At 34.3% G+C, this 24,432-nt stretch overlaps 3 protein-coding genes and 1 long non-coding RNA gene across 9 annotated transcripts; 2 read left to right on the top strand and 2 right to left on the bottom strand.

Annotated features, from left to right (window-relative positions):
- The first annotated feature begins 2,364 nt into the window (after positions 1–2,364).
- Positions 2,365–4,327, top strand: LOC139891153 (uncharacterized). The gene is made up of 2 exons (XM_071874090.1): positions 2,365–3,122; positions 3,592–4,327. The coding sequence occupies exons 1-2, from the start codon at positions 2,471–2,473 to the stop codon at positions 4,221–4,223; spliced, it is 1,284 nt and encodes a 427-aa protein (XP_071730191.1). The 5' UTR covers positions 2,365–2,470; the 3' UTR covers positions 4,224–4,327.
- Positions 4,328–5,770: 1,443 nt separating this feature from the next.
- LOC139888064 (putative anthocyanidin reductase) lies at positions 5,771–8,333 on the bottom strand. The gene is made up of 6 exons (XM_071871096.1): positions 8,210–8,333; positions 7,949–8,110; positions 7,640–7,857; positions 6,343–6,502; positions 6,051–6,261; positions 5,771–5,936 (listed from the first exon to the last, which is right to left on the bottom strand). Exons 1-6 carry the CDS (start codon positions 8,331–8,333, stop codon positions 5,771–5,773), a joined length of 1,041 nt encoding a protein of 346 aa, XP_071727197.1.
- A 1,330-nt stretch (positions 8,334–9,663) lies between these two features.
- On the bottom strand, positions 9,664–16,428 carry LOC139891151 (large ribosomal subunit protein uL24c-like). Of its 2 annotated transcripts, none has more exons than XM_071874088.1 (4): positions 16,241–16,428; positions 11,094–11,141; positions 10,772–11,002; positions 9,664–10,032 (listed from the first exon to the last, which is right to left on the bottom strand). In XM_071874088.1, the coding sequence occupies exons 1-4, from the start codon at positions 16,343–16,345 to the stop codon at positions 9,826–9,828; spliced, it is 591 nt and encodes a 196-aa protein (XP_071730189.1). In that variant the 5' UTR covers positions 16,346–16,428; the 3' UTR covers positions 9,664–9,825. The 2 variants fall into 2 exon arrangements, with proteins under 2 accessions (XP_071730189.1, XP_071730190.1); XM_071874089.1 differs by having other exon boundaries at positions 11,094–11,135.
- A 372-nt stretch (positions 16,429–16,800) lies between these two features.
- On the top strand, positions 16,801–19,599 carry LOC139891150 (uncharacterized). 5 transcript variants are annotated; one of them, XR_011773539.1, is made up of 6 exons: positions 16,804–17,092; positions 17,235–17,354; positions 17,996–18,008; positions 18,164–18,668; positions 18,742–18,877; positions 18,992–19,599. It is a non-coding gene; the product is annotated as an uncharacterized lncRNA (long non-coding RNA). The 5 variants fall into 5 exon arrangements; XR_011773537.1 differs by having other exon boundaries at positions 17,996–18,064; XR_011773538.1 differs by having other exon boundaries at positions 16,801–17,092; positions 17,235–18,064; positions 18,803–18,877.
- The last annotated feature ends 4,833 nt before the right edge of the window (positions 19,600–24,432 follow it).

The raw sequence follows: 24,432 nt of genomic DNA, 5'->3' as shown, positions 1-24,432 counted from the left end.
GTAAATCCGATCTGGGTCAAAATGGGTCATGAATTGCTTCTAGCACTTGACCATAAGTTGTATTTTGTTGAGTTTTGGACCAAATCACTAGCTATTAGTGATTTGGGGTATTTGGGTCTTGTTTGACCTAGTTGGTGGTTTGGGTGCAATTTAGGTCAAATTAGCACTTGGGGATTTTTGGGTCAAGCTACTAGTGTTTATATCTTGATGTTGTGATTTATGCTAGGTGACTTGCTCTTGGAACAAGCTTGAAGTCCTAGCTCGGTTGTTGACTCATCTAGGCGATTAAGGTGAGTGGAGTATTTATATGCGTGTGTATATAAATTGTTTGCTTGCGGGTTGTAGTGGTGAGTACTATTCGGTCGTAAAGGATTTACTCTTTGTTGGCCACTTAGTGCATAGTGGTGAGTGAAGTCTTTTATGGCTCGCTCTTTGTTGGCCATATTGCGGTTGGAGAAAGTGGTGAGTGAAGTCTTTTATGACTCGCTCTTTGTTGACCACATTGTGTTTGGAGAAAGTGGTGAGTGTGACTACTTAGAAGTTCACTCTTTGTTGACCACTTGTGAGGATGTGGTAAGTGTCAATATTGGAAACACTTTTTGTTGACCACATTCGGGTGTATATGGTAGTGCCATCAGGAAGGCGCTTTTGTTGGCCATATACACGGGTTGTTGGTGCTATTCATTCGATGACTAGCACATTTGGGTATGGTTAACCATATTGCGTTCATATGTTGTTTATTAGTAGTGTAGCGTGTTATATTATTGTCTTTTGCAATTAACATGCAAACTTGTACTCGGTTGTATTTACATGCGTTAGTGATGCTATCTTATATGCGGTTACGTATAAGTTGCGCAAGTAAGTGATTTATGTATGTATGCATATAATTATTGCACTCACTAAGCATTGTAGCTTACTCCTTCGTTGTTTATCTTTTTACAGACAAGGGTAAGGGATTGGCTTAGCTTGCTTGTGGCGGATTTTGGAAGGCGCTTTTGGTAATAGTCCCGACGGTCATGCTCAATATTGGGTCATTTTGGTTAAACATTTGTTAAATTTATGGGACTTGAGTTCCGTAACTTGTTGTATTTTGAAACTCATGTTTAACATTTGAGAAGTAATGGTGATCCAAACTTATGATATTGCAATTATTGTTAATGTTTTAAAAAAAATGTCATATTTTTACAAGTTAATTGATAAATCAGTTTGGGATCGTTTCATTTGGATTAGGGTATCTATCACGTTTACCCTGGATAATGCATCATTTATTTGCGTCTTACTCCATTCCTCCACTGGTTGTTAAAAGGCATATTTTCATTCCTTTATTGGTTGTTAGATGACTTCCTTTTGTTCGCCATATACACCCTTAAGCATCCATTCTCAAATCACACGTTGTTTAGTTTTACCAAAAACTCTTTAACTTCTTCGTTGTTTTTCAATATATCTCACGAAGCCAAATCCGAACCGTTGGCCATCCTTTTCCTTGGCACATACACATCTCACACATCTTCGTATCTTTTGAACATCCACCATATATCAGATACGACCCAGCTCTCCGAAAAATTGTAGAAGATTAACGATGTCACCTTGCCAAAAACCCCCTGTGATTGTTTTCTGACCCTTGTGCCTATCTTGAATAACCTGGCTGTCCTCGAATTTGTATTTGTTTTTCCGGTTCTGGACTTTAATCCAGTCGCCGGAATTGATGTCTTGATTTTGTAATTCTCTCTCTCCTATCATTCTCTCTCTAGCATTTTATTAGTAATAGTAGATTCTTCAAACTATTATCGTACTCATTGTACTAAAAAGATCATATCATATTCATAAGGTGAAATGTACACAATGAAAAGTTGATTTATCCATCAAAATATTGGTAGTCTATCTATGGAGTAGGATTGTAAATATTATAAATCTTGAACTTGAATGGTTGAAATAATTTGATTTAAAAATAATCTCTCATTTAACTTTACTTAATTTCTAGGACTCTTAAAGCAACATGTTTGTTTTAAATATATAGTGACAAACTAATGGAATCAAGAATCAAGATCAAGATTCAAGATTTCAATTATTAAAAAGCGAAAAAACACATGTGGGATTAACTCACATAGACACCACACCACCATCCATGCTCTTACACAAAATTCCATTTCTTAATTTATATCCTTACAACTAAATTCAAAGTGTTCGAAAAGTCATAATCCCATTAAATTAAAAGGTGACTCCGTGAATGCCTTTCTTTTATTTCATATCTGTCAGAAAAATCTTTAATTTTCATATTTTGAACTCTCGTTTACTTGTCATTTATTTATGTCAGCATCCCCTGGCCTTAGCTTTTTCCACTTCAAACCTTTCAATCCTATTATCTCCATTTTTTAATCAAAGTTTTCATCTTTTTGAAAAAAATGGGTACAAAAGTGTTCCACTTTTAAAAAGCTGAAGAAACAGCAAGAAACAAAATATTTCAAAAGATATGCCAACAGTTTGGTTTTCTTTGAAGAAATCACTTCACTGTAAATCTGAACCTTCTGAAGTCCATGACCCAAAATCCAACAAGAACCATTTAACAACAATCTTGACCCGGAAACCCCCCAGGTCGGGTTGTTCAAGGTCCATTGCAAATCTTAAAGATGTCATTCATGGTGGTAGTAAAAGACACTCTGAAAAACCAGTTAATTGTAGTCCTAGATCTATAGGAAGTAGTGAGTTTTTAAACCCAATTACCCATGAAGTTATTTTAAGTGATTCAAGATGTGAGCTTAAAATTACAGGATTTAATGGTGGTTGTAATGATGGGTCAAGTTTTGTTGGTACATTAATGCCTGGTACACCAGGTCCTGGTGATGGTCAACTAACAAAGCCTAATTTCAAGAATCAACAAAAGAGTAGTACTACAAGAAGAACAAGTTCAGTTTTTTCACCATTAGATGGAAATAAAATTGTGAATTTTGGTAATTTAACAGGAAAAAATGGAGTCCCACAAAAAAGTAGAGCTTTTTTAGAGACAGAGTCTCATGGGTCATCTGGTGGTGGTGGTGGTGGTGGTGCAGTCACGTGCCATAAGTGTGGCAAACAATTTGGAAAATGGGAAGCTCTTGAAACCCATCATCTCTCAAAGCATGCTGGTAATTACCCTTTAATTAAACAATATTTAATCTATCAAGTTTCAATTTTTAGGTTGTTATATTCACATTTCTTTATTGTTACTAGAAATGGTATTAATTTAATAATTTTAATATGAATTTTGAAAACTTAAAAAACTTTGAATGTTGATTTATTCCAAGACTCAATCTTTATGTTGTTATATTAACTAACATTCCTTGATTTCTACTAGAAAATGATGTTAACTATGATGATTTGTGAGAAACTATGCACTTTGACTGTGGATTTTTTCCAAGATTCAATCTTTATTTTGTTATATGAAAATGATGATGTTGATTTTTGTATAAACTTTGATTGTGGGTTGTTATCCAGGATTCAATCTTTATGCTGTTAGATTCCCATTTGTTGTATCCTTCCAGAAAATGGTGTTCATTCTCATTTAAAAAATTAAAAAGCATGAAACTTTAATGTAGACTCTTATTATTATTGTAGTTACTGAACTTCTGGAGGGTGATTCGTCTAGAAAGATCGTAGAAATTATCTGTCGGTCGAGCTGGTTAAAGGCTGAAAACAATTCGGGTCGAATAGAAAAGGTTTTAAAAGTACATAATATGCAAAAAACGCTAGCCCCATTTGAAGAATACAGAGAATCAGTGAAATCCAAAGCCAGCAAACTACCAAAGAAACACCCTCGTTGTATAGCTGATGGTAACGAACTTTTAAGGTTTTATGGCACCACGATTGCATGTTCTCTTGGCCTCAATGGTGAATCTAGTTTATGCACATCTGATAAATGTTGCGTTTGTCGGATTATAAGAAACGGGTTCTCAACTATTAGCGAGTTGAAGGGTGGCATTGGCGTTTTTACAACTTCAACAAGCGCTCGGGCTTTTGAATCCATAGAAGTGTATGATAACGGGCCTGATACACGTAAAGCCTTGATGGTGTGCAGAGTGATAGCCGGAAGGGTGCACCGACCGTTAGAGAACATTCAAGAGATAACGGGTCAGACGGGTTTTGACTCGTTGGCTGGGAAAGTTGGGCTTCATTCGAATATCGAAGATCTATATTTGCTTAGCCCTAAAGCTCTTCTACCTTGTTTTGTGGTTATTTGTAAACTCTAGAGTTGGTGACAAATTGGGTGGTTTCTTTTTGGTAAAGTTCAGTTCTTGATAGAATTAGGGTCTGTTAGGTTGATATGCAATATGTTCCATATGTATTTCTTTATGAATTTAGCTATATGAATGAATTCATAAAAGTTTTGAATTTGGGATCTTTTATGTTTGTGTTAAAATTTTGATTCTTCATAATCCTTTCTGATGTTTTCTTCACTCATAATCTATTATCCACAAAATTGACTAGTGGAGTGCACACAAACTTGTATCTATAGAAACAGTCTCCTTGCAAAATAGGAGTACAAAATATGAGAACCTACTAGCCGTAATGCATTAAGGTCAATTTGTTTTTTGGAAAGCAGGGTTTGGAATCACTAACGGGGATCGAAAACCACATACCTGATATTTTTCCCCACACGCATTTTCGGGCGGAAACCCGAAACCGCATAACACAGACCCGATCCATCAATCCATACGGGCATGTAGATCGAGCCGAATTCCTGCGTGCGGGTCGTTAAACCTCTCTCACAGACTTTTTACAGAGCCAATGATCGAACTGGTGACCTCTAGCGTATCCAATACTCAAGGTATTGAAGTTGAACCAATTGGGCCACGAAGGCGGTTCCAATAAGGTCAACTTTTATGTAGTAAAAACATTTTGGTTTTAAAAATAATCAAGAAACATAGTTATATTACTACATTTTATTGGCACAGAATAACAAGTGGCAACCAAAGGAGTTTTTGTGCAACTAATAGAATATGTATAATCTCAATTCCTAGATTAGTGTGGTCTATATCAATTTCAAAATACACTGTCCATGATTTCAGGGGTTCCATAACTTTTATGTGAGTGACTTGTAGTGGATTATTATGAACATTAATCACTACTACTAGTGAACCAGCATAATTAACCACACCTAATCAGACAAAATTAGCAAATCAAATCAGCCAAAAACTAACCTAAAAGAATCTTATCACTTCGACTCGCCGTTGTACATCACGCAACAAAAGTTGTATACTATCTATCTATCCTATATATATTCTTGGATTTCAATGAATTTATTTGAATTTCATACTCTAAAATTAGGCAAGTGGTCCTATACAACAAACAATAGTACATGCTACCAAATAAGCAAAGGTGCAGTAAAATTTTGTTTTGTCCATTTTGCTGAATAGCAATAAGGTTTGAATCCACAAATTTTTTTTTTTTTTTTAAAGCTTGATACTTTTAACCAAAATAAAACTGGCTTTCACATTTTTAACCCAATATAAATTCTCAAATGTTGCTGCTAACACATCATTGTTTGGCTTTGAATGCACTGTACAATGGTACATGCAAAACTATAAGTGTGTCTAGTTCTGAGTACCAATAGCTTATCATGAATTGTGAAATTGACACATTATTAATGCATTTGAAAAGATACAATACTAAAAGTTTGTTGTGAATGGTAGTTGGCATTTATTCTTAGATGTAGACTCATCACTTTCTTGATTGCAGTTATGTTGTATTCATTGCATCAAAGCTTGTACTCTTTTGCACCAATGTGGCAATGTGCTCACTTTATCTGTTTCTCAGTAGGAGGTAAGAAACCATAGTCAATGCAATAGTCAACAGTTCGTTGTATAACTTCATGCAATCCATACTTGTACTTAAAACCCAAATCTGTTAACTTCTTTGAAGATATTTGAGTGGGGACTGATTCAATTTCTGTTTCTACAACTCTGCAACCATTAAAAAAATTTACATACTGTTAAAAAAAGTTGAAATTTTTAGATACTTTTCATTATATATAACATAACAAGATCAAATCTTAAATAGATTCAAGGGGATTTGACCTTTGTGATGTAAGAGAAGGATAAACTTTTGAAAAATGATGAACCAATTGAGACAATGTACAACTATCAGTGCAACAAATGTATCTCCCTTGTGCTTGATCATGTTCCATTAGGTACAAGTGAGCATTGCATATGTCTTCTGTATGAACCAATGCAATTGAACCCATTCTTGAATTAACAGATGATAGTACAGGTAATAGTGTGGAATCACCTAAGAGCGTTGAAATTAATCGGCACGTTAGAGTTAAAACCATGCACAGTTAGCGATCCACAAGGTACAGATTTCAAGAACCTGTTACTGGGGAAAGAAGAAAACGAATGCTTAATGGGACCGTCGAAGTGAGAAAAGGGCCGGCAACAGTTGTTGTGATGATAGATACAAGTTGTATGCCATTTTCATTTGCGAATTGAAATGCAGCTTCTTCAGTTAAACGCTTAGAGAGTACATAAACCTGCATAACAGGCGTTCATGAATTAGTAGACTTGGGGTGCGTTTGTTTACCTTTTAATTAAATAGTTTAGCGCTGAATGCTGAACCATTCAACATTCAGTGCGTCTATGAATGACAGATGGTTCTGAACAGAGCTGCAAATATCTCTTAACAATTAAGCACCTAAAATTTTTATGTAACATGCTCTTTAAATTATAATCAAAACACTTATTAAACAACTTTATTATAGTTTTTATTTATGTCAAAGGTTAAAAGGTAATTTTACATCATTCACATTCGTGCAAAATGATTATCAAAAAAGTTACTTTCAATCAGAAACAATTTCATTCATAACTTTTGAATCATTCAGATTATGAACCATTTAGTGATGAATCATTAAGTTTAATCAAACACACCCTTAGGGTGCCTTTGATTAGCTCTTAATTAAATGGTTCAACAAATGCTGAATGCTGAATCATTCAACATTCATTGCGTTTGTTTCAAACTTCTGAATGGAATATGGTGCTGAATGGTTCAATATTCAATGCTGAACCATTCAGAGTTTTTAACGTATGAGATAACAGTCAAAATCAGTTAATCCGGTTGTAATAAAACATGATTCGCGCAGAAGAAGTCATTAGGGGTGTTTGATATTGCTTATACAGTATTAGGTTACTTAGTACTCCGTAAAAGAAAAGTATCTAGCAAGTAGACTCATTAAGTTTTTATCTGCATAAAATGTGTACCCATATACTCATGATGAATAAACACAAGCAATTTTACATAGTGTTTAAATTTGCTTATTTGCAGTAAAAAAAACAATAAGAAATGAAGCAATATACCAAATACCCCGTTATAGAGTTATTATCATAATTTATAACTTACCTTACTTTTATTTTGCTAAAAAACAACAAAACTAACATATCCTAAGATCAACAAGTACAAGCGAAACATCAGGAGAAACCATTACCTTTTGAAGATCAATATTATGGAACTTAGATTCAAACAAATAACGTCATTAAATAATAAAAAAAAACCATACATGTAATGTAACATATTTGAGATGTAACTCCTTTGGATCATATGATCCTATCTACTTAAATTTACGTTTTTCACCAAAAAAAAATTAGAATAAATAAACTTAAGATGAGAGATTTACCCATCCACTTGTTTTGCTGTTCCACACAACATCAATTGGTATTTGACAAGATTCATCCACCATAGGCATCCATCCTCCTTGGTTGTTTTTTGCGGTCAAAGTACTAATCGAAGATGTAAAAACAACACGTTTAACAGATTTCGATCTCAAACATGATTTAAGAATGTTCAAAGCTCCTTTGATCGCAGGATCAATAACATTAGATTGCACAAACTCATCTTAAACATCCACAAAAACAAATAAATTTAATCCATAATAAACGGTATTCAAACAATAAATTATTCGCACATAAGGTACTTGTTTAATTACCATCGTCCGCAGGTTTAACAATTACATCCATAGAAGCAGCAACATGAAAAACACCATGGCAGCCTTGTACTGCTTCATCGAAACTTCCTTCTTCATTTAAATCACATTTGAACAATCGTAATTGATCACCACCTCCCCATAACTTCAACAAATGATCACAATCTAACACGGAGTAGTACATTATAAAAAAATTAAGTTAGACTAATAGAAAAACATTAACATGTTTTGTATGGAAACTTATTTAGTTGACCAAGTAAGAACCAGGATTGCGGACAGTAGCATGAACGGTGTGACCATTTTCGAGAAGCGATTTCACGAGCCATGAACCAATGTAACCTGTGGCTCCGGTTACACAATAGGTCCGATTAGAGTTTTGTGGTGCCATATTTTGGTGTGAAGTGAACCACCTTTACAGAACCAATGGAATTAATTTTTCATATTCCAGTACCATCTTACGTTTTATTGTATTGAGTAATTGACCATCATCTTTATTTTACTGGACATGTGACTACTGCCACGTGGCATGGACTTTGGTCGCGGGTATACAAGACATGTCTTGGTGATTTTGATAGAAGATGATTATTATTTTTTAGTATTGCACCATTATTCTTTTGTCATTTTGTTAGCAAGGTTTTGTCTTTTTTACTTTATCAAAGTTGATGAGTTTTAAATAATCTGTTCCTTCCCTATTGTTGGTTTAGTTTAATATATGTAAAATTTTAGGTTTCCAAGATGAGTTTGTCGAAAAGTATTTAAAAATTGATAAAACTAACAACTAATAATACTAAAACCAAGGTTGTAAAAGTCGCGAGTCGGGGACGTATCGGTCGAGACCTAAAAAGGACGCGTCGGCCGAGTCGAGGACGCATCGGGGACGCATCGGTCGTTGACCAACGTTGACTTTCTTAATAATTTCTTAAATATATATTTATATATGTATAAAACAGTTGATTCTGTACCATAAATTTTTTAAATAAGAACTTGAATTTAAATACAATCAAACTTCAAACTCAATTAATGTTACCGAGTACATAATCAGTAAGGACACAGTGAAAAGAGCGGCAAAAAAAAATGAAAACAAACCCTAATTTTAAAACATATCACATCTTGACGAAAATTTGACTGATTTTGAACGTTTTTGACCAACTTTGACCGTTTTTGACAGACTTTGACCGAACTTTTAGCTTTAACAGACTTTTGAGTCGTTTTTAGAAAAAAGGGGACGGAGAACCTAAAAAAACGACGCATCGGCTGACGCGTCGGCCAAGTCGGCCGACTTTTACAACACTGACTAAAACTGAGAACATTCAGGGTACGTTTGATAAAACTGAATGATTTAACGCTGAATGGTTCATAATCTGAATAATTCAAAGGTTCTAAATTAAATTGCTTCTGAATGATAATAATCTGTTTGATAATCATTTTTAACCAATAATATGAATGACGTAAATTAACTTATCAACCTTTGACATTAATAAAATTACAATATATTTGTTTAATAAATGTTATTAATACAAATTAAAGAGAATATTCAATAAAAATTAAGTGTTTAATCGTTAAGAGATAATTCCAGTTCTGAATGGTTCATCATTGAATATTGAACCATTCAGTAACATCTGTTATTCAGAGGTCAGAAACAAACGCGCTGAATGCTGAATGGTTCAGCATTCAGCGCTGAACCATTCCATTAAGAGGTAACACTGAAAAATACAAAATTAAGAACATAAATATTTCCTCAGTAATTTCTACTTGAATATATAAGGATCAAAAAGAGGCCAAATAGCAATACAACATAAGCTACAAACAGGAAATTGAATAATGGTAATTAAGAAAATGAACATAATTTGCAATTACAGTTTGTTCATTGATCTGTAGAATCATGATGCAACAGTAATTTCTTCTGTTTTCTTCTCTCGTTCCTTGATCGCCTTCGTCCACTTTTCAACACTGTCAATTATTTCGCCAGTTTTTAACAAATACCGCACTCTTTTACCATTTTCTAAGGTCTTGTGACCCACACGGCTTGCAACGTTCTGTTCTTTTGAATACAGCATCACATTTGAGCTATGAATGGGTGCTTCTATCTGTCCACAAAACATTAACATAAATGACAAATGGAAAGCTTATGTTCATAAATAGTTTCAGGTTTTGTAGATGTGATAACTTTAATCTGTTATTGTATACTTGGTTATAATTTATAGGTTTAAATCGTTATATTCAAAATCATACTATCATTTTTCTGATAGGATTGTAAACTATGTTTGATACATTAACTAGCAATAATAATGCTAAAAAAAATGGGTAAAAAAATCTAGGCAGATTAATATGACCCGTTTTGACCCACTTTAAAAATCTACGGTGATGACCCATTACCCTACCCACCACACCCCATACTCCCAATTTTCCACCTTCAGTTATAATTGTACGTAGCAATTTTGACCCAATTACTTATAAAAGGATGGATCCGGGATATTTTTCATCTCTAACAAACCAAATGGGTAAATAATTATTTGAAAAACAAATGGGTCTAAAAATATATTGATAGTTACCTAAAGTGTACTTTTAGTGCATAGAACCTCCCAAATCACTTGAGCGAAAAGTGCGTCAGGTCAACCCGGCACATACAACTCATTGTAAACATACAAAACTAGCTGTCTATACCCATTAACAAACCTGCCCAATTTTTCGCCTTTAGATCTAAACATTCAACACCAAATTCTAGACCAAGTATCTACATCATTCAAACAATTTTTTGACCCGTTCAAACAGAAAATGTTTTAGCAGGTTTAGCGCATATAGTTATAAAAGTTGAGAAAACAGAACCTTGATTATCTGGCCCGATTCTCCCTCCTCCTTACTCTTCACATGTTTCGTCTTCAAATTAATTTCTTTGACTACAACCATGCTACTGTGCTTTACGATCTTCGTTATCTCGCCAATTTTACCCTTGTCACGTCCTGCTATCACTTTTACTGTATCCCCAAGTTTCACGTGCATTTTGTGTACGATCGGAAGACTGTTTGGCTTGCATTTAATCCTCTCCCATCTCTTTAGCTGCAAAAGTTATGATTGACCAGGTCAACTAACTACGCGAAATTAAAAGAACAGATGGTATTCAAACGAGGGTACGGATATTGATACCAACCTTAGCCTGGATCTGATGACTAGGTGTTTTCGCTGGCTTAACCTGCAACTACAACATATTTATGAAATAATTTTGCAGATTAGTCCTTTCATTAAGAAAACTAACACCTTTAGATTATGACTGAAGATACATCGAACACGACAGCTGACAAATTGGTTATTGTCAAATTAAATTCTTTAACATAGGTGTTTGTTAGTTACTTAAGGAACAAACTGAAAAATTAACCACGTAGCATCTCAATTACAGCCTTAATATTCTAAATTACTACTTGTATTTTATAATATAAAAGGGTTTACATAGAATTTAAAAACTCATCAAACATCAAGTATCCAACACAAAGGAGGATTAGTTCAGTAACATATTTTATCGTTCTGCCACTTGAAAAAAATTACATGTCCATATAGGCATATAGCACCTTATTGGCATCCAATTATTAGCAACAAACTGCTTAATTATAAGAGAATAAAGATTATTCATAATAGAGAAATCAGCATTTCGCATTAAAATCAATATTTGTGCATAATATGCAAAAACTGACAAAAAAAAAAAAAAATTAAAGGGTTAACGCTACCAAATAGTTTTATACTTTTATTTTATTTTTGTTCTAATGTAGGCTATATAACCAGAAAAATACCAATGTAGGTCACATACTTTCAAAGTGTTCTAATGTAGGCTATTGGTTATTGGTGACCGGTTACGCGCGTGTGCAGTCCTGAAGCTAACGGACGTTAATATTTAGGCGTTTTTAGAATATGATTTCTTCATAAAAGTTGTTCTAATTCCATCACCTAACACTAGTGAACTAAAATCAAGACCTGAAAATTCGAGAAACGATCCAATTGAATTGTTCATAAACTTTGACTTTTTGATCTGCTGTTCAGAGATGAATTTCAACACGATCTAACGCAACAAGAAGCTCGAAGGAGTAATCAGGAACCTGAAACTCTAATCAATTTGATCTATGAATGCTTCTTATTAACGTACGTTAGCCCGAGGGGCTGCACACGCAGGTAATTTGTCGAGTCACTTGTTGTTCCCCACATTATCTTTGGTGATTTTAACGAAGTCCGAACAAAATCCGAACGTCTTAATTGCATTTTTAAACAATCATGGGCCGACAACTTTAACAACTTCATAAACACTTCTAACCTAATAGATCTCCCACTTGGCGGTAAAAAATACACACGAATTTGTTTTAACAAACTTAAATTCAGCAAACTAGACCGCTTCCTAATCTCCGAGAGTGTTCTACAACTATGGCCCGACGTTTCCTCCAAAACCCTTGATCGTGACTTATCTGATCATTGTCCAATCATTCTAAAAAATTCTTTTGTTGACTTTGGCCCGAAACCCACACGAGTCTTTAACACCTGGCTAAAACTTGAAAACGCAGACGAAATCATAAGAAACACTTGGCTCCTTCCTGTTAACGGTAATCGACCTGACTGTATTCTACGTAATAAGCTAAAAAATGTCAAACTCGAACTTAAAAAAAACAGCCTCCAACTTAATAACATTGAAACTGAACTTAAATTTCATAAAGATATCTCAAACGAATGGGAAAAACTCGCGGAAACCAGACCTCTAACTGAAACCGAAAGAAATAATTGGAACACTAACAAAGTACAACACATAGAAAAAGAAAAGAAGAAAACTAATATGCTTAAACAGAAATCCCGAATCAAATGGAACCTCGAGGGTGACGAAAACACAAAATACTTCCATAACTACATTAAAAGAAGATCAAATAAAAATAACATCCGAGGAATTTCTTACAACGGCTCTTGGTCTGAAGAACCAAACATCATAAAAAACGAAGCACTAAAATATTTCGACTCCCTATTCAAATCCTCTAAACGTAAAGGTCATTGCCCTTTCGAAAACGACCCCCATCGCTATTACATAAGCGAATCCGACAATTCATCCCTGGAAGCCCGATTTTCTGAATCTGAAGTGTGGAATGCACTTCAAGACTGCGACGGCTCTAAAGCACCCGGTCCTGATGGCTTTAACTTGAAATTTTTCAAAAAATATTGGTCGTTGATTAAAGGTGATCTCATTATGGCCTTAGATTGGTTTTGGCTTAACACCGAAATCTCTAAAGGCTGTAACGCATCTTTCTTCACACTAATTCCAAAAAAATCCAACCCAATTGGTTTTAACGAATATCGTCCAATATGCTTAATCGGTAGTTATTACAAAATCCTTACTAAAATCCTAGCCAATCGACTATCAAAAGTAATACATAAGATAATAGGCATCGAACAAACTGCTTTCCTAAAAGGAAGAAACATATTAGATAGCGTCCTGATTGCGAATGAAATAATTGACGAACTCAAAAGAAAAAAACAAAAAGGACTTATCTTTAAGGTAGATTTCGAAAAAGCATTCGATTGCATTGAATGGGACTTCCTTTTCGATACCATGAAATGCATGGGATTTGGACAAAAATGGATAAAATTTATCCACGCTTGTCTATCCTCCTCCACCATATCCGTCCTAATCAACGGGTCCCCTACGGCGGAATTCTCTCCAGGACGAGGAATCCGTCAGGGTGACCCAATTTCCCCATTCCTCTTCATCATCGCGGCTGAAGGTCTAAACATTCTTGCCAAACGTGCAATCACAAACGATCAGCTCCGGGGCGTTTGCATCGGTCACGACAAGGTCGTCGTCTCGCATCTCCAATATGCAGATGACACGATCTTCTTTGGCGAATGGAGCAAACGCAATGCTAAAAATGTATCCAAACTATTAAAATGCTTCGAAAACATATCTGGCCTAAAAGTTAACTTAAAAAAAAGCAATCTTTATGGTATAGGGGTGCCTAAAAGTGAGGTTGATGAAATGGCAAACTATATCAACTGTTCTTCAGGTAGCACCCCATTCACATACCTAGGCCTTCCTATAGGTGTTCCCACTACGAAAGCTTCAGCGTGGCAACCGGTTATTGATAAATTCGACAAACGTCTCTCCGAATGGAAGGCTAAATCCGTATCATACGGAGGCCGCCTCACATTAATAAAATCCGTCCTCTCTAGCCTCCCATTATATTACTTCTCACTTTTCCACGCACCAATTAAAATAATTAACATACTCGAATCTAAAAGAAGAAATTTTTTTTGGGGCGGTTCTGATAACGATAATAAAATAAACTGGATTAAATGGGAACACGTTTTATCACCCTACGATAAAGGTGGGTTGAACATCGGGTCTTTACTAAACAAAAACATCTCACTACTATGCAAATGGTGGTGGAGATTCCATAACGAAAAAAACGCTCTTTGGGTTAAGATCATATCAAGCATTTACGGGGAGGGAGGGGGGGTTTGTACTAACGGTTTTTCTAGAAATGTTTCAGGTTGCACAATATGGAAAGAGATAATCAAAGCGGGGAAAATCGCTGACGACACTGGCGCACAGTTCACATCTTCGATTACTAAAAGCATCGGTAATGGCAACAACTCCAAATTTTGGCTTGAAAACTGGTGCGGAACGGAAAAATTTTGCAACCAATTCCATAGACTTTTCATGCTCGAGTCTAATAAAGAAGCCCTTATATCCGAGCGAGTACAATCCTCACACTCGACCACCATACACGCAACATGGAACTGGGTTCGTACTCCTAACGGGCGTGTACTTAATGAATTGTCGGAACTTAACAATTTAATCGCAACTATAAGCTTATCCGAAAGCCCCGACACTTGGAAATGGAGCCTCGATCAATCCGGAATATTCACGACCAAAGCTTTAGCTACAATTCTTGACAACCTAAAACTTGAAAATATTGTTAACGCCCCTCCAATGTCGAGAAACAAATTATTACCGCAAAAAATTAATATATTTATGTGGCGCACCATACTCGGTAGAATTCCAACCCGAGTCGAGCTTGATAAACGTAATATTGATCTTGATTCCATCCTATGCCCGTTTTGTAACAATCACGCCGAAACCATTAATCATATCCTCTTCGATTGCCTTAATACATCAAACGTTTGGGCCGCAATTCTAAAATGGTGGAACCTCCCTAATAACACCTTCACCTCCTTTCATGATTTAGCCGTTAACAACCAATCATTACCATTTTCGAGCATTGGCACATACATATGGCAAGCAACTAAATGGGCTTCAACATACATAATATGGAAACATCGAAATGATAAAGTTTTCAACAAAAAAGTTTGGAACATTGATAATATTGTTTCCGAGATACAAATCCAAACCTTCGCATGGATCTCCAAAAGAATTAAAAAGAACCCGATCGACTGGCACCAATGGATCATAAATCCTTCCTCTTACACTTCATCGATTGCTCAACGATCCGGCGTTGGCTAATCTACTCCGATAGCCCTTCCGTTGGTCGTTATTTTGACCGACTCATCGTTGTTATTTCTATATCTTTTTTGGTGTAGTCCTCCCATCATCGCTTGGTTAAATGCGATATAATTGCCGACTTTGTCACCGCTTTGTCGGTACTGTACGGTTCTTATATCTCAGCTCGTTTTTTCAAGTGCCGCTGTGTTGATGGGCTCTACCCCTTAATTGATTTAGAAGTACGTCGTTTATATAGTTACAATATTTTCATACATGCTTTCACTTGTATAGATTTATAGGGCCTTGTAACGTTTTCCAGTTGGTTAATAAAAGTTTTACTTGCTTTTCAAAAAAAAAAAAAAAAAAAAAAAAAAAAAAAAAAAAAAAAAAAAAAAATTGGTCACCAATAGCCTACTTTAGAACATTTTTTGAAAGAATGTGACGTACACGGGTATTTTCTGGTACATAACCTACATTGTAACAAAAATAATAGCCCTTAAAACGAAATTAAAATAGCTTGAAAAAAATATCGCACAAAACCAAAATCTCACATAACCTGTAGTATACCCTAAGTTAAATCCGCTGATTGCCCCAAAATTCTGTATACATAATTACCACTATACAGATAGATAAAGCATAATGTCGCATAAATTATAGATCTTTAGTTAGAATAAGGTATGATAATAGAGCGAAATATATGAAAATCTCGCACCTACATATAAGAATATGGAACAATACATAAAACTATAGCATAAAATAGAAAAAAAAAAAAAAATTATGGCATAAAAATCAAAATATAATACAGTAATGATGAACTCGTATAGTGCGTATACCAGAGGTCCGGAGGGGGAGGGAGATAAGCGTTGACCGAGAAAAGATTTTGATGATAGAGAAAGAGCTGTGAATGAGCTTTGCAAAGCAGCCATGGCCACCACCATTTTTATTTAATTTAATACACTTTGTAGTTAAATGATATGAATTGAAATGGACAAGATTTTAGAGCAGATGATGATGATGATGATGATGAATGGATAGAAAGATGGAGAGTGAAATAGGATAGACATGGATAGTAGATATATATGGGCCGGGCTTATTAATATGCCTGTTAGGGCCAAGTAAACCCTTCACTACCTCTTTGTTATTATAATTATAATTATAATTATAATTATAATTAATAATTAATTATAATAATAATTATAATTATATTATATTATAATTATAATTATAATTATAATTATAAATATTAAATATAAATATATTAATAGAGTATATGTTTTTACTATTCACCATAATAAAATATTGTAAAAGGGTATTTTTGACTTTTCACGCGTGCCTGAAACCTTCGGTCTTTTTACTCCTTCAGATATTTTAGAGAGCAACGTTTGACCTTTATGTTCTTCTATAACTCCAGACCCTTCCCATCCTTCTCCAGACTCTTCCCATCTACCTCCGTTTCCAATTTCATCCACCCCCTTTCCATCGACCTACAAACCGTAACCATCAACTTTCCATCCAACTTTAGCCGGCCTTAGCACAATCGCATCTGCTACCGCCACCATCGCCGCTGCAGTTACCGACGCCGCCGCAGGTACCACCAACACCGCCACCCTTACCGTATTATCCTCCCGACGCCCTTCCCCGTCTTTTTCTATTGGCTCACGTATATTCGTTTGTTGTGGCTGAAAGTAAGTATTAGGGTTCCAATCGTTTCTTTCACCCTTTTCTTTTTCGTATATTCTCTTTCGATATCTTCTTTATCTCTAATCGTTGCCTAGGGTTAGTGTCAACTCACCGAATTTTACTATGCATTATTTGTTAAAATTTCAGGTACAGAGATGAAGACTACTAGCCGTTGACGGGTGACCACGACGGATATCGATTCTTTCTTTTTTGTCGATAATCAAGAGGTTATATTATGATTCTTTGTTTCATTCGATATTACAAGAGGTCATATTCATTCAAGAATTGCATTAAATAATAATAAAAGAAACACTCTTAAAAAGAAATTAATTTTGAGAACCCGTGAATTAACTACTTCGAGAATATGATATGTAAAGTTGTTATATTAAGATTTTTTCTTTACCTAAAAAAATAAAATAAAATAACCTATGAAGTTCTTACAGTTTATCATATGTTAGTGAAATGCGGTTTCCAACACAACTGAAATCAATTTAAATGTGTCTACGCAATTGTTGTTACACTTATAGTTTGGTTGTTAGGTTATTATGCTGCCTGTATTCTTTTCTAAAAAGTGTATATACCTAATGATGGTAAGCATGTTCTATATTGCATCGAATGTCTGTAAATTGATCTATGTTTTTATAATTTAATATCATACACGCGAACATTCCGACGCGAAGAACAGGGTTGATTAAAATATTTTAAAAAATAAGAAATAATGAATATGGGTAAATTGGGTAAGATCCTGACCCATGTGAAAAAAATAATAACTAAAGACTTAATTTTGACCTAAACCATAATTATGAGGTAACTAACGGGTGGTGGAGCATTGATGTTTAAGAACGTAGTATTTTGAAATTGGGGATTGAATTTCTTGAAAATATTTGGTCTTAATCTTGGTTTTGCAGACTGCGTGTTCAGGTTTGGTGCCTTTTAGCTTTGGTTAATTAGTTCAATTAATTAAAGTTATCCAATCAGTTAAGACTTTGATGTTTTTGTCTTATGTCATACGGAGTACATGCTTTTTTTTCCAACCGTGTTTAACCGCTCTAATTTTGTTGTCATTATATTTTCAGGCGTGTCTTGCGTTTTGCCGTTGTTGCTTGCTTCTTTAACTGCGATTTACGACACTGTAAAGTAAGTCTTTTTTTATGTATTCCGTTATCTCTTTTCCTTTTATTGTAATGATGGTTTTTAGTAGATGATATGTGATTGTTTAATAATTAGGTATTTTATATTATGCATTATTCTGTTTCAGTTTGTATGGGATTGTTTTATGACTTGATATTTAATATGTTGTCTTTTTTGTGTTGTTGGTGGCCACAAATTATTGCATATGATGTGTTGTTTGTGTTTACTTGGATACATTTTGCTGATAATAAATGTGTATCGTGTGAGAATGTTAATAATAGCGACATCACCACGTATGCTCCATCTGTATCTTCAACACAAATGGTAGTTAGAGATTTTTTCGATACCGTTATCGTAAAGCAAGCTCCAGTTCTCTTCAGCCATCTTCTGTTGATGGTTCTTCTGGAACTTTTATGTCTCAACTGCATTCTGATGGTCCTGTTGAAAATGGTAAGATAACTTTTATGTAATGTTTGTTTTACTGTGTGGTTGTTATTTTAAGGGTCTTTTTATTTAATTTCAGTAATATGTGCATATGTAATATTATCTTTGTTTATTGCCAACAACAAACGATCATTCTTTAGTTGAGCCATTTGCTGGAACATCTTGAATTCACAGAGTTTCTTTAACTAATGATTCTGGAGTTTTTAATTCTGAAGGTATGTTTTCTTAAGTGTATGTGTTCTGCTTATTGTTTGTTTGTCACTGTTATTATCAATTGTCAATTGCTCTTTATTTTGATTCTTTTTTCGTTTTGGTTTCTTATTAAATAGGTGTTTCATTGTTCTATCGAGACATAGGAGATTGCAGCCATATATGTAGTTTTGTGCTGCAAATTTTTGGTTCGAAGAAAGGTCAGATCATATTCGAACGATCTTCATATTCGTTATCATGGATGTTGTGAACAGGTCGAGTTTGGCTTCCTAGAGAGGGAGACCCACCTGAAATAATGAAAAATTTCTTGGTCAATAGCAGTTTCTTAGAAAATATAAGGGCTTATAATCACATGTTTAGAACGACTTCTTTTGGTTCTCGCACAGATGAGTTGATAAACACTAGCGGTTTACCATACGTATTCAGGATTTCGTTCGTGAGCTGTTGAATGTGTTAAATGAGCATTATCAGTTGGTCAAACTTACACTGTTTTGAGTAGTTGGTTCAACACAATAGATGCTCCTAGATAATATATGATGCCTTTGTAATCTGACTATATATAATCTTTATTATGGCAGCAAGAAACTATAGTATGCTACTGGAACTGGGTTTTGTAGATTACCTATATGTGTGTAACCCTTACTCAGGCTACAACAATATGTAACTATGTTGAATGCCTTACTGCCAGAATACTAATGTATAATAAATAGCTATGTTGAATGCCTTACTGAATTGCATCATAGCGTTTATATGGTCGGCCGCTGCAACGCGCGGTTGACCATATGCTTGTTATTTTTCATTTAGGTTGATAATTTTTTTGGATTAACGAGTAAACCTCTCAATGAACGAGTACATCGACTCCCTCATTGAGGGTAAATCTCGGATAATCAAACCCCCTGAACGCGGGACATGGTACCGGGTTAATTACGCACAAAGCGCACCCTCTAGTCACACTTTTTGAACGAAATGACTTTGCCAAGATTCAAACGGGGGGTTGTGCGCTTCATTGGGCAACTCAGTGGTCACTCAGAAAAGCTTGCGTGATTTTCATTTAGTTTAATAGGAAATCTCATTGGATGAAATTTCAAAATGTTTACATGTTACAAATGCAAATCACAAATATGTTGAATACGTCTCTGTGTTAACAAAGAAAATCGCGGGTTGATGGTGGGGTGGTTCAGAGCTACCCTTTCAAAATGAATGCGATTGAGTTCACAAAGTTGTAAAAGTAACCTCCTTGTAGCTATTGAGGTTTACCCATAATGGCTCTGAAACTCGCAAAGCGAATTGACGCACTGGAATAAGTTGGTATCGAAAAGAGAGCCGGATTACCCAAAAAATAAAAAGAGCATCGACAAATACATCTGCTTATTATTTATATATTTTATCAACAGTCAGACGTCACTGATCATTAATAACGAGTAATGTTCGAGGTGTCAACCTCTTAAGGTCTTGGACGGAGTTGGTTGTCTATGTAGTGAGTAAGATGAGATTCATTGAATGTATTTTGGGTATTCGGGTTTCGACTTCTTGATGTCTTTTGTGTCGGGTGTTTTTTGGTTATTTGGGTTTTGAGTGCTTGATGTCTTTTGCACCGCACCGGGTGTTGTCATTATGTTGTGTGAAGGTGTTTCGTGGGTTAGGTCCTATATGGGTCTTGGGTTGTTTTAGGTTACCACAATTTATCACATGTTCATGTCATTAAATGCGAGGCAGAAATTTACTTTCTGATTGATTCCTCAATTTTGTTATGTGTGAAGTTGTGAGTGTAAATTGTTGCAATTGTTTGTTTAAGTGGTTGAGTTCAATTATGTTTGGTGCTTAGTTGTTTGTTAAATTTTGACAGAGTGAAATTTAACTGATAGTTGCTTAGTTGTTTAATTTTGACATTGTCAAATTTAATTGATAGTTCAATTATATTGGTAAAATTAAGTCAAATAAGTCAATGTTTTAGATTGAACATAATTCAATAAATTCAATTAGATTGCTCGCTATTATAATTTAATTTATGTTTCATATGAGGAAAAATCTTTGCACAATGAAAATTCCCTTATTTTCATTTTAATTTAAATATTGTTAAGACTTAATAGTTTATAACTACCTTTAGTGACCTAATTTATTATTAAAGACTTGAAATTATATATAAGATCTAAGAGATGAAGTATAGTATGAGAGGTATAGTGAAGTAAGGGTGTAACTTTGCAAGTTTACGTTGTACATATTTATACTACAATAAAGATGTACAAGCTATTCATCAACATACATTAATGTCATTCTTGTCTATCAAATTGATCATCCATATCTCCATATCATGAATTTTGTTTCTAGTTAAATAATTGACATATTATAACACTCTCAATTAGATGACAATTTTATCATAGAGCAACTAGTATTGTCTCGTTAAAAACTTTGCTAAAAAGAAAACCCAAAACTTTGTTGTTGTATAAGGAGCTACGCTAAACACTCCAAAATTACACAAAAAGGTCCAGCTATGTTATAATTCATTTAGTTGCATTTGTTGAAGAAAATATCCATCCAAAACTGAAGATTTAGCCCCTATGTTATTTTGGTTTATACTGTAGAGACTGGTAGTTGTATATGATGAACATCGAGAAAATGGAGATCTAATAATGATCGACAATCTCAACTCCCAAGTATTACAACTTATGCATGATGGCTTTCATTCTTAAGTGAAACTGATATTATGTAAGAACGAAAGCCGAATTCTCTAATGGTGACTCTGATGAAATTAGAAGGGTTGATCTTGATTGATTAAGGTGGTCCACTTATTTTTAGGTAGTTACATCACTTTGTTATTCCTTTGTAGTTGCATATATTGAAAATATGTGTCTTATGTATATCTATATAATAAACGTACTAATGAGATGGTGGATCATTACTGATATGCATCGTTATATAGCAATACTCAAAACATTGACCATGTTGCCAGCTAGCAATCAGAACTCTCCATGTTTTCTTTTGTTGTGCGGTTGTACCCTTATATCTCGAGGTGGAGACAGGGAATGCATGTGGATGCTTTGTCACCCTCGACTTATCATATATCATATATGCCTATTATTGTGTAACTAAAATTGCAACTTAATGGCCAACATCTTCTAATTATAAATTCTAACATCCTCAAATTTTTATATTGATATATATATTTCGAGATATTTCACTCTTCTCCGTAAATTTTGGCTTCGCCTCTGTTCGTATCGATAGCTGAAATTGCAATGTGTCATTCAAAATTCGGTGAATTTCCGGGTATTAAACAATTTGAGAGTTGTAATATTTACTTATTTTTTATTTACCGGTGAACAAATATTTTCCACGTTTATTATGGAAAGGATAACTAATTTGAAAAAGTTCTGTAGTTGGGCTACTTTTACTACTCAAAGAATATGGCCCATATGAGAGCCGTTACTCAGGAAGTGGTCCATATTGTAACTGGTTCACATGACAACCATATTATTGTGCATATAGGTTATTAAAATGTGAAATAGTACTAGTAGTAGTACAAGTAGATCACAGATTGTGAAATCGTAACTGCATAATGTAATAAACTATTAAGATAACTAAACCAAACACTAAGGAAGACACTATCTGTTCAGATAAAATTCATTTTAGCAATTTTTAAAGAGGGAAATCAAATAAAATATACCTTTTTCAAAAACATTTATATACATTTTTCCTTCCCGTACAAAAAAAAGCAATTTTTCCCCCAAAGTTCTCAAATCGCAAAAGCAATCACCTAATTGTGATTTACGATTTGTGGTGACCGAGATGTAAACGAGGTGGGCCGAGAATTATCGGTCACTGCATATCGCAAGCAGCAAACTTGCGACCTGCGATCTGCAATGACCGACTAATTCACCACTCGTTCACAGCTTGATCGTGACTGTTAATTATCGGTCACCGCGGATCACAAGTCGTTGTGACTGAGAGTCAGGGGCGAGTGTACATGTACACCATTGGGGTCCCATGACCCCGCTAGTTACAGAAATTTTTTTACAAATGATAATTAAAAATTTTACAGGACACCATTAAATATAATTGTAGGACCCCATATATTTTTAAGTTTAAACTTTTATTCTATGAGTCACTAAAAGATACTTAAAAATTAACCCTCTTATGATTTTATTATAATACAAGCCACTAATAAATACGGAGTATGCAAATATATATATATATATATATATATATATATATATATATATATATATATATATATATATATATATATATATATATATATATATATATATATATATATATAGAAAAATGAACTCTTTTTGTTTTTGTTTGCTCATACACGGTAATACAAACACAAATTTTACGCTTTTGCTTAACACGACAAGAGCTAATTACGATTTTGTTCTTCAATTTTTGGAAAAATTGGAACTACAATTTTAGTCCGTCATTCATATGGTAGTACAATTTATTCTCCTCTTAGATTGTATTAGAGATGATGCAATTGTTAGATTGTATGAGCAATGATGCAATTGTTGATGAATTTTATCGTATGAAACCGCATTATTTAAAGTAAAAGTTGCATTTAGTATCTAGTAGATTTAATATACGATATTTTTGTAATAACAAGATCCAATCCGACCCGACCCGACCCGAACCGACACATTCAATTTTTCGTTTGAGTAAGTTATCGGGAAAAAAATTTAGGACCCCATTGACTTACGATCCTAGATTCGCCACTGCTGAGAGTACTCAACCACGCAAAAGTCGAGCTGTGAATGAGTCGTGGTCAAGAATTCTCAGTCACCAAAGATCGCAAGTCTCTATTCGCAACTTGGAATTTTGCACTGACCAAGATTTCTAGGTCACGACCTCGTTGTGAACTGTGACCGACTCGTGATCATCGGTCATAAATTGTAGATTTTGTGATTGCTTTGCGATATATGAACCATAGAGACAAAAATGCAATTTATACAGGAAGTGCACATGTGTATATACGTTTTTAAAAGGGGTAATTTATTTTATTTTATTTTTATGAAAGGCAAGGTAAAATATTATAAATAGAAAAAGGATACAACGAAGCCACAAACTTAAAACAACTAAGTCGAGGCATAAAAAATCACAAGCTACAACTAGGGTGTAAAGGTTGCACCATGCACGAAATCTACAAATCTAAATACAAAGAAATATTAGATAACCAATTAAGCCACTCAATCTTTTTTTCTTTAAGCCTACACAATATCCATTAAAAAGGGTAATTTATTTAATTTCACTTTTAAATTAACGATATCGTGGTTTCGAGAATACAGAATGTTAAATGGAAAATATCAATGATAAAAATATTTTATATTTTTTTATTAAACGAGGTACCAACAGTTCACCACGTTGTTTGTCACTTTAATAATGATCAACCCATCTTCCTATGTTCTTGTTGATATCCACGTTGCAATTGCACCTTTTATTAAAAGTTACTAACCAAATCAAATGTTAAAATTAATACAGCCTACTTCATTAATACGGTTGAACACATTAATTTAAAATGATCATTATACGATTATAAAAACTATCCATTTAACGGTTAGCACCATCT

The sequence above is a fragment of the Rutidosis leptorrhynchoides genome, chromosome 2 (genome assembly GCF_046630445.1).
Source record: "Rutidosis leptorrhynchoides isolate AG116_Rl617_1_P2 chromosome 2, CSIRO_AGI_Rlap_v1, whole genome shotgun sequence".
Taxonomy (NCBI): Eukaryota; Viridiplantae; Streptophyta; class Magnoliopsida; order Asterales; family Asteraceae; genus Rutidosis; species Rutidosis leptorrhynchoides.
Note: the sequence above shows the minus strand (reverse complement) of the source record. Positions and strands in the feature narration are given on the sequence as shown.